At 39.3% G+C, this 17,844-nt stretch overlaps 2 protein-coding genes across 6 annotated transcripts in view; one reads left to right on the forward strand and one right to left on the reverse strand.

Annotated features, from left to right (window-relative positions):
• The window catches only part of ARSK (arylsulfatase family member K), a 51,911-nt gene extending 43,850 nt beyond the window's left edge, over window positions 1-8,061 (forward strand). For all 4 annotated transcript variants that reach the window (XM_083884570.1, XM_083884572.1, XM_083884574.1 and 1 more), the window contains exon 9: window positions 7,769-8,061. In XM_083884570.1, the coding sequence (XP_083740696.1) occupies window positions 7,769-7,821 (53 nt within the window). In that variant the 3' untranslated portion in view covers window positions 7,822-8,061. The remainder of the gene's footprint in view (window positions 1-7,768) is intronic.
• The window catches only part of PCSK5 (proprotein convertase subtilisin/kexin type 5), a 225,664-nt gene that overhangs the window by 27,172 nt on the left and 180,648 nt on the right, over window positions 1-17,844 (reverse strand). For both annotated transcript variants that reach the window (XM_083884563.1, XM_083884562.1), the window contains exons 22-24: window positions 10,847-10,983; window positions 8,740-8,937; window positions 8,302-8,370 (exon numbers count right to left, since the gene is read on the reverse strand). In XM_083884563.1, coding sequence (XP_083740689.1) covers window positions 8,302-8,370; window positions 8,740-8,937; window positions 10,847-10,983 — 404 coding nt within the window. The remainder of the gene's footprint in view (window positions 1-8,301; window positions 8,371-8,739; window positions 8,938-10,846; window positions 10,984-17,844) is intronic.

The raw sequence follows: 17,844 nt of genomic DNA on the forward strand, positions 1-17,844 counted from the left end.
AGTAGAATGGAAGGAAATCAAACAACCTGGGTGAATATGTTTATAAAGAGAATCACAGAATCACAGATTATTCCAGACTGGGAGGGACCCAGAAGGATCACTGAGTCCAGCTCCTGGCCCTGCACAGCACCATCCCCAAGAGTCACACCATGTGCCTGAGAGTGTTGTGCAAGTACTTCCTGAACTCTGTCAGGCTGGTGCTGTGACCACTTCCCTGAGGAGCCTGTTCCAGTGCACAGCCACCCTCTGGGTGAAGAACCTTTCCCTAATATCAAACCTAAACCTTCCCTGACACAGTTTCAGGCCATTCTCTTAGGCTGTTGCTGGTTATTGGTCACTACAGAGAAGAGGTTAATGTCTGACCGTCCTCCTCTCCTCATGAAGAAGCTGTAGACTGTAGCCAGGTCTCCCCTCAGTCTCCTCTTCTTTAGCCTGAATAAACCAAATTACTTCCTTCATCTGCTCCTCATAAAGCCTCCCTTCAAGATCCTTCCACCATCCTTGTGGCTCTCCTTTGGATGCTCTCTAATAGTTTAATGTCTTTTTTATATTCTGGTGCCCAGACTGCATACAGTCCTCAAGGGGGGGCTACATCAGCGCAGAACTTTTCCTTGTTGAGCTTCACATGATTGGTGATTGCCCAGTCATCTAATTTGTCAAAGTCTCTCTGCAGGACATCCCCCTGATGAACACAAGAGCTCCACTCAGTTTTATATCATCTACAAACTTGCTTAGTATCCCTTCCAGTCCTGCATCCAGGTCATTTTTGAAGATGTTGAAGAGCACAGGGCTGAGATGGAGCCCTGTGGAGCCCCACTGGTGACAGGTCACCAGTCTGATGTCATCCCATTCACTCTCACCCTTTGTGCCTGATTCATGAGCCAGTTCACCCATCTCATGATGTGTTTATGCAGCTGTGTGCTGGAAGTTTTGTCTGGAAGACTCCTATGAGAGACTAGGCTCTTCATTTCTGGAAGAATTGAAGAGAACACTACCTTCTCTCCTGAATCAAGGAAATATGGAATCAACTAGTTTGGAAAAGACCTCTGAGATCAGCAAGCCCAACTATTTACCAAACATTTTTACCCTGTCAACTAGCCCATGACACTGGGTGCCGTGCCCAGTCTGTCCACAGACTCTTACAAGGACTGTGACACTGCCACCTCCCTGGCTATTCCATTAGGTCTAACCACTATTTCTGTGAAGAAATTCTTCCCAATATCCAACTTAAACCTCTTCATGTGCAGACAAAAACCGTGTCCTCTCATCCTGTTACTAGTTGGCTGAGAGAAGAAGTCAGGCTACACCCGGCTACAACTCCTTTTCATGCAGTTGTAGAGAGTTCAGAAATTCCCCCTGAGCATCCTTTTCTCCAGGCTAAACAATTCCAACTCTCTCAGCTGCATGGGGTTATTGTGGCCATAGCACAGGATCTGGCACTTGGTCTTTCCAGTGTCCTGAAATCTCTTTTCATTAACCTTGAGCTTCTTGTTGAAATATCACTGGTACCCCTGTGAAAGCAATAGGAGGCAGTATTTCAAAGGCTCTATTAGGCTCTTCATTTTTTTGGTGAGGTCCCTGATTTGGGCCCCAAGGAGGCAGCAAACTTCCCTGAAAAGAAGGTCTGGTCTGCAGATGGTTTAGATTATATTTGCTTTAATGTATATTTTCTTCAGTAATTCCAGCAGAAAGTTTCAGCAGTTAACATTTCTTGAGCGTTTTGATTCATGAAGCTTCTGAACTGCAAATTGTCGAAGGAGTAGAAATACACGCTTTGTTTGTACATGTAATTTTAGAAGTATGTTTGGTCAGTGGCTTCTGAACTAGGTGAATTTCTGGTTAGATCCAGTACTTTTCTTCTGTGCTCTTTTTTCTGTGGAAAACTTTAAACTAAAATCTGGACTATTCTGTACTTGCAGAACTGAAGGTTTGGTCTCATATCTTAAGCTTTTCTACTGATTTTTCCCTGGATTTACAAAGGAAGCCTAGATTTTACAAAGGAAGTAGTTTTTTCTTTCTCAGAAAAAGAAAAAAATTCAAAGACAGAAAGTTTTTTCAATACATGCACCTTGTATCTTCAATGTGCAAGGAAATTCTCTTTTACCTATACTCTAGGAAAGACAAAATGTAATGTTCTGCCTACAGTGAAATGTCAGGACTGAAAATCAGAGAACAGTTCCAAAATTTTCTGGACTTTTTTTTTTTTTTTCTGCACAGATTGCATATTATCATCACAGAAACTTGTAGAAAAAAGTCTTATTATATGCAAATGTAAAACCCCTTCTGCAAGACTAACCTCTTGTAGAAGATTTGCTCTGAGATAAAAAACTATCTTTATCATAATTTTGTCTTGAAAGCCAAGGTTCATTCATCATCAGACCTGGCCTAAAGAAATGAAGTTTTCCTTTCTCATTCTTAGGTTGCTATGGGAACCAGATTAGTTTTCACTCATTTATCATGTAATGATAAACCTATATCTGTAAGCCTCAGTCTTCACAATGCTGCTCTTTCAGATGCCTCACACTTCCTTAAATCTTCTCCAAATACTTTTCTCCTCACTCCTACAGCCTTATAAATTCTATGTTTCACTATCTCACTCTGCATAATGGATCTTGTTGATCATCTGTGTATTATTTATTCTCACTTTCAGCCTTTATAACTTTAAGTTTTTCACACAGACCTTGTAACCTCAAGCAAATTAAATTTCTGGATGGCCTTTGAGAGTGGCTCAGTACCTTGTTAGATCAGAGAGGCTAAATGCCCAAACTGGGCCTAAATGTCTCTTTGGCAGACCTTTATTCTCAGGCACATGGCTCCTTGTTTTTTTCAGTATTAATTTCTTTTGTAAGGTATCTTTGAAAGAGAAAAGTGTTATAACTTTGCTGAACATTTTTCACTCTGCACCCTACTGAGGAGTACTTCACTCTCAGTGTTAGCCTTTGAAAACAGTCCTAGTGCAAAGGATGCAAAGCCATGTCATGGTGCTCGCTGTAGAAATTTGGATGGGTCACGAGTTGGCATATATTGTATTTTGCTGCATGGAGATGAGGTATTCTGTAGGAAACCATAAGAACTATTCATAACATAAGATGTTTTACTTTCATAAGTTAAGTGAGGTGCGTGGAAGAGAACCTACAAGTAATTAAGAATGGGGTTAGGAAAGTGTGACTCCTTGGGAGCACACTGGCAGGGGGATTGGCACCTCAAATGAGAGGATGCCTGACTTACACCATTTGAGAGGAAGACTGTCTGCCATTGATTCCTAAGAGTTTATCAACGCTCTGTGTGATCTCCATGTGCTGCAAATATTTACCTCCTCAGTGAACTAGGTGCTTCTATTTACTTAGCATTATTAGTTAATGGTGTGGCAATCTCTGCTTGTGAAATGCATTTATGCAAGACAGTAGATATGGCATATCAAAGAAGTTTGTCACTTACCACTTTCAAAGGTAGCCAAATTTAGTGTCTGTTCACTATGCAAGTGCAAAAGGGCATATGTAAATTCCATGATTAGAGAGAGAGCTGAAGTTATTTGAGAAAACACTTTAGTCCACATGTTGTGGACATTTTAAATATAAGAAATAGGGGCCAAGATTTTTGGTTTTACATTTTATTGACTCTGAAATTCTCTTTGAATAATTACTTTAAGTGGCTCAGAATCTACAGTTTTACCGTATTTTTTCTCTTGCTCTGAGTGTTGGCTTATAGCCAAAGGCTTTCTAAAAAGGAAAGTTTGACTTTGAAGAAGGTGTCTGAAATTCATTATGGTTTTAGAAGTCTGGAGAAAATATGAATGCTATCCTGTAGTTATCTAAATATGTGAGTAAGTGAACTTACATTGAGAAGTGCAAGGTAAATGCTGCAATGGGATAAAGAAAATCCTTAATATTTTTTGCAGCAGAATTTTGTTTTTCAAAAAGCTGCTTTTGTTGAGGAAACTGGATTTAATTTTGTAGACTTCACAATGTTTACTGGCACCCACCAGAAAAAAGACATTAAAATTTAATCAAAGCCTGATGCTCAAAGGTAATGAAGAACTGCAGCTCCCATCTTTCTGCATCAGAGGGAGCAAACATTTGTTGTTACTCTAGAAAGTAGACTCAGCATGTCCAAAATTGGGTTATAAGAGCTGAGGTACCAAAGGTATGAGGTATCAGAAAGATAATCTTGGCTGTGTGGACTTGTGATGTATTCAGCACACTTTCTCAGACACTTGGTCTGTCCAATATTATGCTTGTGTTTGCTTGCACAGAAATAGGGATATATTTGAAGACTTTGAGAATTTAGAGTTAAACTTTGGTACTGAAATCACCCTTAAGGCTTGGCCTGCTCCTGTGTGAGAACCTGCCTTTCAGGTCTCATGGGAAGCTGTGCACAGTGATGCCAGGTAGGCTCATGTGGCATTGAGCAAATGCACCCCAGAGCATGTGGGCAGGACAGACTGGGGAGGTGAGTCCTGATGGGCACAGCCATTGTCTGGACACTGTGTACACAAGGTTATAGGTTTTCTGGGGATTAGTGCTTTCTAAGGCAATGTCCCTATCAGCATATCCCAGGAGTTGTCAGTGTCTGCAGGCAGAATGGTACCTGTGAGCATTAAAGATTCTGTACATCCTTAAAATATGAATGGCCTATGAATTACTGAAGTGAAACAGAAAGAAAAGAATTATCTGAATTTAAAAGAAAACATAATTTGTATTTTAACTACATAGACTTACCTCTCACTGATTAAGTCTCTCAGAGTTCCTATCTTTGGTTTTAGACTTTCAGTGTTGATACAGTAAAGATATATTGTCACACTGGTGCCTTAAAACAAAACCCACTTGAAACTTGGAGGAAACCAAACAGATTTGACTACATTCCTTGAGGATTCCAGTAGGTCTTACAAGCAAACACTATCTACTTTAGTGTTCTCACACATGGTAAAGAATAACCAGCAGTGTTACTTATTGTATGGGTTTTACTTTCCTCTCTGAAGTGCCTGATACCCATATTGTGCAAAGCATGAAACCTTTGTAAAAGTACGATACCTCTGTCTTTATCTGGATGTAGTGTCATTATTGATCAAAAAGAGAGACTGCCCATGCAGACTTGCTTTATTCTTCTGGCACATTGCATCACACCACAAGGAATCAAATGTTATTAATAATTCTCCTGTCTGTGCAAAGCAAGACAACATTGCCTGAAACTACAGTTGGTGGTTTAATCTATGTATTATTTGGTGCCCTGTGAAAATGGTTTTTTGAACAAAACTCTTTCAGACTAGTAGAAAAACAGGCAGTTCAGTTATCTTAATATGATTACATATCCCTCCTAAAAACTAGACTTCTGTCTAGAAGGAAAGAGAAAAATATCATAATCTTTGTAATTTGCAGACAGCAAGAGAATAATTTGCATTTTGCTGCTCCTGGTTTAGAATGTTTAGAAATTTAAATTAAAAAAAAAACAACTTCTGTGAGTGATCCTGGGCTCAGTATAAGCTGAAGATGTTAATTATTTTTACCTCTAAGAGTTTATATTGAAGATCTTAAAACACTTCAGAAGGAGCAGGTACTGAATGTTTTTCTATGAGAGAATGATCTTCAGTCAGCTGAAGAGCCATAAATATGCACAAAATATATTTGCAGTTGTATATATGAATAACTAGTTTTCAGTATTGATATATATATGAATACTGAAAATTGATATATAAATGAATAAAAATTCATTTATATATGAATTTTCAGTATTCTTATATATAAAAATTTTAAATTTTTATATTTTATTCCAATTGCTATGATTACTACATTCCTTTTTTTCCCCATTGCACTTTTACCTGAAATGTTCATAGCATTAAAGTTTTCCTACATCTTCCCTACAGTTCTTAGAATGAATTATTCAACTCTGTTAAAGGGGAGATAGGACAATGAGACTGTGAGACCCTCCAGCATCCACTTAATTTTAAAAGGGAGTCTGTAGAAAGACTATGAAGATGTGAAACTAAATGTAGCATATTCCTTATTTTCTCACCTTGAAATTTTAATAAATTGAATTATTTTTATGGCAGTGTAATTTCTCTAGGGCTTGCAAAGTAATGAACTTCTTGTAAGAGATGGGCATTAAAGTTTTTGCATTTTAGGTTTTTTATACAAAAGTTTCTAAATATATCAGCTTTCTGATTAGACATGAGAAAGCCATTATTGCGCTTAACTTATCTATGAATGAATTTGTTGATATACCTGAAAATTCACTGAATGTTAAGAGTAAAAGTACAAGCAAATATCTACCATATAATATAGATCTAGGGATCTACTATGGCTACCTGACTTATTTTAAATTGAAGATTACAGGTTCTGCCTTATTTCAAGAGTACACTATTGTTTGCAAAATCTGCTTGGGACTTTGCTTTTAGGTCACTACTGTTCTTTTTTTCCAAGTAGAACTAACAGCAAAACAACCTCTGACTCTCAGTAATATATGCATCATGAGCACCAAAGACTTTTCTTCATATAATGCCTGCAAATAAACTCTGGCATCTTAATACTTCTGAATTTACACAGTAGTGAAAACTAATTAATTCTTTGTTTTATCATTCTGTTGATCCTTGAAGCTCTTAAAACCCTCTTTTAAAGCAGAACTTTGAGTTCAAGAAGTTGAAAGTATGTAGTGAATATTATGGATAATTAATATTTAGGAGATCAGTGATCCTCCCAGGAAAAAGGCAAATGAGTACAGCCCTTTTTTCAGTCTCCTTATATACACCTATTAAGTTCAAAACAAAAGAAATCTTCCTCTGACTCACTTGAAATTACTATTTATTTAAAAATGTTGCTATTTAGACATATGACATTCCTCCCTAATTCAAAACACTGATTGCCACTACACAGTTTCCCAAAAAAAAAAATTTTGAAGTCAAAATCATTGCAAAAACCATGGAAAATATTAGCACAGGGAAGTAACATCTGATAGCACCAATAAAGATAGGTATTGAAATGTATACTCTCCCTTAACTTCTCCTCCCCTCAACCAAGCAGGCAGCTGCCATGAATCTGGATAACACTCCATACAGGAGGAGACCACAGTGTAGTTGCATTCATGTTAAAACATCTCTTCATTCAACAATATTGACAGAGGCAGTTGTAGTCACAGAGGAAAGCCTTAGGCTTGACTGAATTCACATGGAATGGCTGGTCACCAGCACCACAGGATATTTTTTATGGTATCACATATTAGATCAGACAACTGACAGAAAGAAGGAATTATGTGATGAAAATGCTTATGGTAAGTTAGGTACTCCAGAAAAAGAGCTGGACAGACAGTTGTGGTTTGGAGTTTGTTGCAGACGGGCATGCAAATACTGTGCTGTTGTAAATTTTGCAGAACCAGTAACTCAAATCCAGAAAGTGTCCCAATCATGGATGGCAGCCCTGGATGTGAGAGATAAACTTTTAATGGAAAGGGCATATTTTTACATCCAAGTTTTTCACTTCTGGAATGTGACAAAGCAGAATCTGTGCTTGCCTGGAGGAGAGTGCCACAGCCCTTCAACAGACTGCCATGCCACTATAAATGTTCATTCACAATTGCACACACTACAGCTTACAACAGTCTCACTTTCCCTGGATATTCTGGTAGGAGAACCCCCTCAAACTGTATGGAAGCTGCAACATGGCAAGCATATTGTGACATGGAAGCTGAGATTCCACATTAATCTCAGCCCTTTCTTTTTATTTAACACTGCTGGTTGCATTTTCAACTCAGTGTATTTCCTTTCTTTTCTGTTTCACAGGAACTCCAAATGAACTGCACGTGGATGGATGGATTACCCTGCACCAAACTTGAAATATATACAAGCAAGTTTTTAGGGCACTAGTGTTATTATTGCAATACCTTGCTCTCGAATGAAATTTAAAGGCTGTCCTTATGTCTATATCCTTGAAGAAAAAGCAGATGGTGGTGATCTGTTTTGAGGCATAGAAAATTTGAATATCTACAGTAAAATTCTGTGTCTGATAATAGTTTAATAGCTTCAGAAATTCAGTAAATCTTTCAGCCTGAGTGTGACATTCAAACAGGAAAAAATAAAACTGCTGCAAATTTTAACAGCTAAATTTACAGAAAATTTTTCTTATTTATGCTGAATAGAAATTTTAGAAGATTATTTTTAAAATAAATATAGTATGGAATATAATTAAGGTGAGAAGCCACCTGCACCAATGACTAGTTATTCAGCACATGCACTTAAGCTAATGACAAGAGTGAAGGAAACTAAATTTTCCCTACCTTAATAATAACAGTAAGGTTGATTAAGGGAATATTTACCCTGTTTGCAGTTCTGGCATCCATCTGAACATGGTATGCAGTCTTCAGAGTCAGGATCTTCCACTTCACCTGTGTTTTGCAAATCATCAGTTTTGGGTTAATTCTCGATAATGCAACATTTGGAAGCACTCAGCAAGGTTCCTGGAAATAAACTTAGTTTTCAAATTAAAATTCAAAAAAAGGAGAAAGACTTGAGAAAACTTGTTTTCTCTCTCTCTTTTTTTTTTTTTTCTTGCATAAACCACTCAATTTGAGGAAAGTACTCTTAAATACTCCTACTTTACAATAACATGATACTAGAAGAGGACCACAGCTGGAACTTAAGGACCTCAGGGTCAGGTGTGACTGTGTATTTCAAAACATTTTCTAATATTTTTAAGCAAGTATCTGCAACAAATTGAATAGGCTATTTGTTATCTCCAACTGAAGGATGCTTACCTTCTCTACAACTATGCTTCTGACACATATTTTGAGTGAGGTAGTAGCCTCTGAAACACCTTTTGCAGTGGCTGGAGTTCAGGCACACCTCGCAGTGGTCAGGACAAGGCACACAGGTATGCTCCACGTGGTAGTGACCTGGAGGACAGTGGTCTCTGCATTCCCCATGGTACAGGAAATGTTCCACCCCTCTTCTGTCTGTGTGCAAATAAATGGGAAAAAGTTGTCAGCCACAGAGGGCATTTGGGGTATAAGAAGGAGCTTTATGAAGTTCCATTGCTGTAGTAGAGACACTGACTGGTAGATTGTACAGTTTTACATCAGATGAGATATATAAAAGCTTCAGGACCTCAAACTTTTCACATTCCTGGAGATTTATGGCATATAAAATGTCATGCTAGCAAACAATCACTCTTTACATCCATCAATCTAATTAAAAAAAAATAATTGCATCACTGAGTTCTCTTGCAGAGGACAAACAAGTATTTGTAATGCATTGTTTAGGGAAATGTACAATTATTATTAGGAAAGCAAAGTGGCCCTTTTGGGCCGCTTCACCTTTGGAAGGAGTCAGTCTGTGTCCCTAGAAGATTAAACTGTAATCCTCATCTTAGTGGAATCATCTAGATTTGAATTTAAATAGCAGATGTGCAGCTATTAGCTATTAAAGCACAAGCATTCTCTAATGCAGGAGAACTGGGAGGTCCCCTGCTCCAAATCCTTCTGAGTCAAGCCTGTGAAAATACATATAACTTTATGTGCATGTGCTGCAATATGGGGAGTTTTCTAATCAGTTACCCTACAGTATAAACTACACATATAAATGTATTAAGTGTATTTCATTGTCTTAATTGCATAGCAAAAATTTGCTTACCAGAATCTATGTTTGAAAATGCAGCCAAGGCAGTTATAATAGGAAACAATACTGTACCATAGTAGAAGTTGAATTTTATTTGTTTTACTTTTCATGCACAAATCTTTAATGTTCCTGCCTCCTAAGGGTGTGAGTCTCATCAGTGTCTTAATTTCTTAATTCACAGAAATACAGAAATATACCTTGCTGTCCTCCATAAGGGAGAGATTTTGGGGAACAATTATATAAACTTGCTCTCACATTAGACCTGAAGTACCATTTGAAAATTTCATCTACTCAGTCACATTTCCCAGCGTGAGAAAGTCAATCTCATCATCAGTACAACTGCTTAATGCAGCCATACTAGTGTTTGTTTGTAGTCTGGACACTTATGACTAAATAAAGCCTGTGCCATTTTTTATTAGGACTGAAATGGATGTAGTAGCTGAAATTAAAAGGCTGTGAATCCATTGTGAACCCTCAGAAGACATCTCATAAAAAATTACTCTTTATTATAAATTAGATCTTAAACTCATTTCCAAGGACAGTTCAGACTAGTTGCACATAGTTGCAGGTAATGGCCTCCGGTTTTTGCTCATCAGATGTTAGACAGACAATAGGAAATAATTTTTAAAATAGAATTTCAAAGGGAGAAGAATGGCATTTTTGGAATTTCCACAAGATTCACTACCTTCCTCTCAACATAAGATCTATAAAAATGTGTTTTGGTGATAATCTGCTCTTTGCAAAACCTGTTTGTTCAGCTGTAGGGACACAGCAATCTCTAGTGGAACCCACCATGCTTGTTTCTTAGTCTTTCCCAGAGAGATGCTTAAGAAAGCAGCCTGGCTCCCTGCCTGCTTGAGCAAACTGGCTCCATTTCAGTACAGCACATCCTGTGCAGTGGGTGGGGGAAGCATGTATGGAGCTTTCTTTTCCAGAAGGAGGCTATGTAAGTTTTCTGTCCCTTTTTTTTCTTTTTCTTGTTTCTGTTTCTGTTAAAAGTTCCTATTGAAAAAACACCAAGGGAAATGCGTTAAGTTGAAAGGACAATACAGAGTTGTGTTTTCTTGTACTGTGAAAAAAAAAAAAGATTTCAAATTCCCTTCAGAGTCATAAGAAGATTGTGATGTAGATTGGTAGTAAAAGCACTACTCATTTTACTGGATCTAACAACTCGCCCTGAGAGCTGAGGGAAAGGAGAATTTGGAGGCCAAGAGAGGGGAAAAAGCTGGCAAAGGAAATCTTACTTACCTGTTCCACAAGTGGTGCATTTGTTAGGTTCACTTCCACTGCAGTCCACGCAGGTATGATGGCACAAGTGACACTGCTGTTTGAATTCAAACTTTCCTCTGGGACATTGCATAACACAGTAGCCATCATCAAAGACTCTTTAAAGAAGACAGAGGCATAATTACAAATTTATCTACTACTTGTTCTTTAAAGGAAACTAAAAAGAAACTCAATAAAATCTTCTCTCACTATTTACAAGTCTTTGAACTTCAAGACTTTGTTTTTGTGCTCTTATTCATTGTATTTACTATATGAAAAGTGTTTTGAACATGAATCTTAGACTTCAAAGATGATCTGTCTCTGAAATACTTTTCTGAGAAAAATCACCTTTTAGTCCTTTACCTAGATGTCCTTATATCACAATCTCTGATAATGGTCCCATGTGTCTGTTAAAAGGAAAGCAATACTTGGTCTTTTTCTGTGAAGGAATAACCCATCTGTTTTAATTTTAAGACTGCCTTTAAAAAGTACTATGGCTTCAGTAATACAACCTTGTACATGAAGTCAAATATCTATCTGAATACTGGCCTTTAGGAGCTGTATTTTTAGACTTACATGTTGTTGTGACTTAGGAATGGTGTTTACCAACTTAGTTTTCTCCCCAAAACACTCCAAATCATGCTCAACTGCCTGTCCTCCCTCCCCCTCCTCTCTTAGGAATGGAGAAGAGAATTGGATGTACAAAAGGTAAAGATCACAGGTTGAGATAAGAGCCATTTACTGAAAACAGCAAAGAAATAAGGAAGGGAACAGTATCAATTACAAAGCATACAACAGCTGAACAATTCTCATGCCAGTGCTCACAACTGCACTGCAGGGAGCCCCTGACAATACCTGACTGTGAGACCTGGGAAGGGACCCCTTCCCCCACCCCTGAAAATAGCAGTGCCATAGTATGGAATGACTTCCACCTCCTAGCCCTGCCTCTCCTGACTACTGCAGAAATTAACTCTGTCCTGGCTGGAACCAGGACATGATTCATCTCTAGATCATCTGTGTCTTGCCCAGATCCTACACCTTCCAGTTATACACACATGTATGAGTACACACATGAGCACAAGTACCATTTCCACGGTCAACAGTTGTCCCTCCAAGATGTCTGTTAAATTAATTTTGTCCAAGATTGTGGCTTCTACCCATCCTAGATATCTTCCAGGGCAGGAGGGCTGCTGTGCTGTCAGCTGGTTGCTGTATCAGGAGCTCACAACTGGTGTACCTGGAACTGGCTATACTTGTTGTCCATGGTAATTATGGAAAACTCTGTGTGTATGTAGTGTCATTCAGCAACAAACATTATACAATTCAATATTACAGACTGCTCTTACATAAAAAATCAGATCCCCTTGAGTAATGGATTGTGTTTCCCTGGCTCTCTACTTTACCCACCAAGTCCACCAGTTCTCACGGATGGGTTTACCTTTGCTTGATGTAAGACAAACTCAACCTGTCTTCCATAACATTCCTCATATCCACCACAGAGACTTTATCCCCTTTTACAGTACCTGGGGTTTTGTTTGAGTGATGTGAGCTCAACTGCAGAAAGTATTAATTAATTATGTGACCTTTGCTTTTTACCTATACTGCCAACTGGTCTTTTTCCATTGGTCCAACTACATCCACAGACAGTTTCCTATCATTTGTTGAGTCAGTGCAAAAGTGGAGAGAGTGCTGGCCATTTCTCACATTCAACGATATCTAAAGCCAGATGGATTTCTTTCAGCTCTGCAATTTGACTTGATCTACTTCAATATCATCTATGACTTGCTGTGTGGAACTCCCTACAGTAGCTTTCAATTTTTAGTGTATCCCTACAGTATGGCAGGAACTATCAGTAGAGAGACCATATTACTTTTCATTTTCTTTCAGCCAATTATATGGTGGGATGTCTTCAGCCTGTCACTTTCTTCCCTGATGATGATGATGATGATGATGAAATTTTCATCTTTGGGCCAGTTCACAATGGCTTCCAAGATCCCTGGGCAGTTGTGGTTTCCTGTTTGAGCTCACTGTGTGATGGGTGCAATTGACTTATTCCATGTAGCATCAGTGGACAGTGTGTGGAAGGGACTTTCCCTTTGAACATCCAGCCATTTGCTGACAGTCAGAGTGACACTTCAAAAACAGTTCAAGGCCCTTCATAAGCTGTCAGTATGTCCTTTTCAGTTGGGGTGTAACGGGCTTCAGATCTGTTGCGTCCCCCACTCCAGAACCCCAGTGGTTGTCCTCTCCTCTCCCCTGAAGTTGTTTGCCAGAGGCTCCAGAAAGGAGCATTCTCTCTAGCTGCAGCATGGAGCACATTTTTTACAACCTGTCCTGTCCTGACTGGACCACGGGCTACTGCATAAATAATCTCTTGTTTAATTTGCTCAGAAGCTTGTAGATGTCCCTCTAAAAATCATTCTTCTTTCCTGTTGCATGATAGAGAGGATTTACAATCTGACTGTAATCTGGAATATGCATACTCCAAAACCCCACAGCACTTAGGGAAAGCTCACACCTTGCTGTTTGGTGTGGACACACCTGCTATTTTGTTGACCACATCCATTTGAATATGACAATGTCCCTCTTGTCATTTTGCTCCTAAAAATTGAATTTCTTGGGACTTCACATTAGTTTATTTTATGGTAAAATCTTCAGAATTATCTGAACTAGCTTCTCTCAGTTCTCTAAGTTTCCTCTGCTGTGTTTCCCCACACAATGATGTTATCAATATAAGGCAAGTGTTGTGGAGTCTCTGCCTTTTCCAGTGCAGTTTGGGTCAGTCCATGGCAAATAGTGAGGCTGTGTTTCCATCCTTGGGGTGAGCAACTCCAGGTGTACCAAATGCCCCTCCGGCAAACTGTAGCCTGCACTCCTCTGTAGAAGGAAAGGAGAAAAACACAATTTCCAATAATGATGGTGGCTTTTCTTTTCATTTTTTTCCACTTTTCTGCCATGGACTCCAGTTCATACTGAAGAGTTCCACATGTCCAGCACAGCAGCGCTCAGTAACGGTGTGACTTCCTTCAGGCTATGATTGTCCACTGTCAGTCTCCACTGGACTTACACACTGGCAATATGGGACTATTAAACATTACTGATTTAGTTTTCCCCCCAAAACACCCCAAGTCATGCTCAACTGCCTGTCCTCCCTCCCCCTCCTCTCCTAGGAATGGAGAGGAGAATTGGATCTACAGAAGGTAAAGATCACAGGTTGAGATAAGAACAATTTATGGTGATCGAGTCTTGCTGGCCACTCCCTGACTCTCCAGTTCTGGAATCTTCTCATGGATAGGGGTCACAGAGTCCTGGCTGGTGTGGTGTTATCGATAGTGCATTTTTGTGGTGGTGATGTTTTAATTCTACCTTCAGCAGTCCCACAGCAGAAGAGTCCTCCGAGAGACCAGGCAAGGTGTTCAGCTCTTTAATTTCCTCTGCTCCACATCAGCTCTCCCAAAAGCCCAACAATGATTCTTGGGTCCTCGAAATACCCTCTCCTGAGATAATCTAGGCCAAGGACTCATGGGCCCTCTGGGCCAGTCACACTGGGGTGTGTTTGCCATTCATTCCCAATCAGGATCACTTCAGCTCCCAGTAGTCACGTGTTGGGATCGCGCTGTCACCCCAGAAACAGAGATGGATTCTGCTCCTACATATCTTGATGAAATCAGGGTGCACTGTGCTCTAATATCAACTAAAACCATACACTCCTGTGGATCTAATGTGCCAGGCCATGGGATGCACACAGTCCAATAGATCTGGTTGTCCCTTTCCCGCTCCAGCCTTGGTCATAGTACTCATTGCTTGCTTCTTGTAAGTATTAACTGGAGAACTTCAAGAGGATTTGAAGTAACAACTCTCCTGTTCTGTCTGAGTGCTTGTCCGGTGGAAACTGGGGTGGCATTTATCCATGAAGAACTTCCTGTGGTGGTTGTTCTTCCTCTCAGGTACCCATGTTGCCAGGGGAGAGGTAGGTTTTCTATCCCACTTCCTCATGTCTTCTCTGTAGCCACACAGGAAAAAACATAGGTTACCTTGTGTGCACTGTCTCTTCCATGCAGTGGGGCACTTGCTCTCAGTAACAGAGACTCTGGTCTGTATTGGTGGGGCATGGGACTCTCTAGCTTTCTTGAGACTTTCAAATCCGTCCAAAGTCTTGGACAAAATTTCCACAAGGCCTTGCTTCCTCTTTGTTAATCACAAAGCAAACTGAATAGGTCTTGGATTTCTACTTCTATGTAGTATAGGGGCAGCTGATGCCTGCACGTGTTGTTTCTCTGTTTCAGCTGCAATTTGAGTGGCTATGGTGCTGGTTGGTCTCATTTCATCCTCCTTTCCCTGAGGGCACTCTCTAGTGTTGACCTGTGTTCAGTAAAGAGGAGCCAGGGTCCAGCACACTGCAGTAAGTTGCTTGTCTATGGAGTTGTCACAGCATTTTCCCTGCAAATATTCTGTCACTTTATTAGGTTCCTGTAGTCATTCAGGGGTGAATATCCAAACCATTGGAGCAGAGAATTTCCCCCCAAACAGTGCCATTTTCTCCCATATTCTATGCCACTCAAATCTACCCACCGTCAGGGCAGATCTTTGAATGACCTTCCTAGAAATCTCTTTCCTGACACTAAATGTGGTGTAGACCACACCGAGGAGACATACCAGACACAGCAATAAGAACATGCATTCCTTGACATCCAAAGGAAGTAAAAAAATCTCACAAGCTGTCTGAAGGAGAAAAAGGGGGTGAAAACACAGGAAAATCATCCACTCCTATTCTCCCACAGGCTAGGCATGATTATTAATGGATTCCCAAAAGTAGTGCCTGCGAAAAGGGTAGAAGAGCAACATTGGGTACACATCCCAGATAACTCTCACTTCCCTTGATTTTACTATGCCATAAGCTGCTATCACACAGTACAGCAAGAGAGCAATCTTGATCCTCCTCCCTGCTCTGAAACAGAATGATGTAAAGAGTATATAGATCATATATGCAGGGACATGCAGGGTCAGGTACCACATCCACAAGTCACACAAATGCTCAGATCTGTTGTTATTTCAACCCTTCATGCCTCACATTGGGTGCCAAACAAGGCTGTTGTGGTTTCTCAGTGGAATTCTCCAATTTAGGGCTCCCACCAAAGCACTCCCAAACACACACTTCTTACTCACTCTCCCATCCCTGTCCCCTGAGGTGGTATGGAGAGGAGAATTGGAGGCATGAAAGGTAAAGAATATGGATTGATACAAGAATAATCTGCTAGAAACACCAATTAAAAAAAAAAAAAAAAAAAAAAAAAAAAAAAAAAAAAAAGTAACAGCAAGAATGTCACTAGCAAAGTGTACAACAGCAGTATGATTCACATCCCGGCACTTGCCTCTCTACCATGGAACCCCTCCAGAATACCCGACCGTGCCACACTCCACGACTCTAAAGAGATTCCTTCTATTTGCCCTGGAAATAAGATCAGGTAGCATAGAACAACCTCCCAGCCCTAGCCACGCCCCTCCTTTCTACCGCAAAAATTAACTCCATCCTGCCTGGAACCACGACATACATCTGTCTGTAAGTAAAAAGGAGTCTGTCTGCTAAATGATCTCCTTTTGCTGGATAATTAAACATTTGCTAAAGAATCATTTTATCTGGTGAAAATTTATGGTCCATTTTTCACTGCTGCTTAATGTCTACTGTTTTAATGTGCTTTGGAGAAAAATGGAAATGCATCAATTCGTGTATCATTCATAGACATCTAAAAGAATATAAAACAAGTTGCCTAGATTTTGACAGTGTTTTCCCACCTAAGGAAATAAGAAAGGAAAGGCTGTAAACTTTTACACTTAATTCTTTTTACCACTTTGCTATCTGAGGACTTGGGATTCAGTTTCTAGGAAAGTTCAATGTCATTTTGGCTGTTAGTACAGGCTTTGAGGACACCTAGACAGAAAAAGCCTTTCCATTATATTAAGACAATGTTTTCTTGGAGGTAGCCAATGGCATTAGAGAATATCTGCAATATGTCTTCATAAATTTCAGTTGATATGATCATTTTCAGATGTATTTTGAAAGAAGAGGAAAAATGTAACAGGGGTACTGGAGGTAGCCAGACTATATGTATATGGCATGCAAATATTACTGAGTTCAAAAACTTGTGCTAGCTCTAATGATAGCCATCCTTACAAACAGCTCTCACAGTGGAAAAGTACATTTTTCTTGTCTTTGTTATATTGCCCCTAATGGGAAACACCTGGTCAGATCTTGTCACTAACCTTGGCTCAAACCATAAACAGATGGACAACGAATTCTGTGATAATCAGTTTGTCTGGATAAAAACCCTACAATTTCATATTTTTTTCTTTCAAAACACAAAAACAACAAAACAAAACAAAAAAGCCACAGGTAGAAGCATTTTCATTTATCAAATGATCTAACAGTGATTTTATTATTAAATAAATTGACATCTACCCTGGATTTTCATAAGGAACACTTTAATATTATTATTTCTTTTACTATAGATTGTCTCACTTAATATAACTTTTTCTAGAACTTTTCATAATGCACAGAAGTGTCTCAGAAAGCTTTTTGAAACCTTAGATACCAAAATTCATGATTTTTAGGGAATTTATCATGGTGGTTAGAGCAGCATCCTTCCAAAAGACCACTGGGAGCTCATTACTGCAAACACCTTGGTGGTTCAGCATAGTGCTTGCTTCCTTCCTTGTTTTGTAAATATTTGCATGTAAAGCTCACAATATAGGTTGCAAGGAAGGAACAAACAATCTAATTTAAATGCCAGTGTGAATGGGAAAAATCCACTCCACAGTCCAGAATCTTGCCTGGATTTCCTCTGCTCTCATTTCTGGTGTAACAGAATTTAATAATGCTTCCTCACTTATGAATTTGTTTGGACTCCATCACTTCTGGTATTTCTTTCACTGGCATAGTCATACAATAGATATTTTCAGGGCAAACTGCAGTGTTGCTTAGA

The sequence above is a fragment of the Zosterops lateralis genome (genome assembly GCF_965231275.1).
Source record: "Zosterops lateralis genome assembly, chromosome: Z".
In the NCBI taxonomy this organism is placed as follows: domain Eukaryota; kingdom Metazoa; phylum Chordata; class Aves; order Passeriformes; family Zosteropidae; genus Zosterops; species Zosterops lateralis.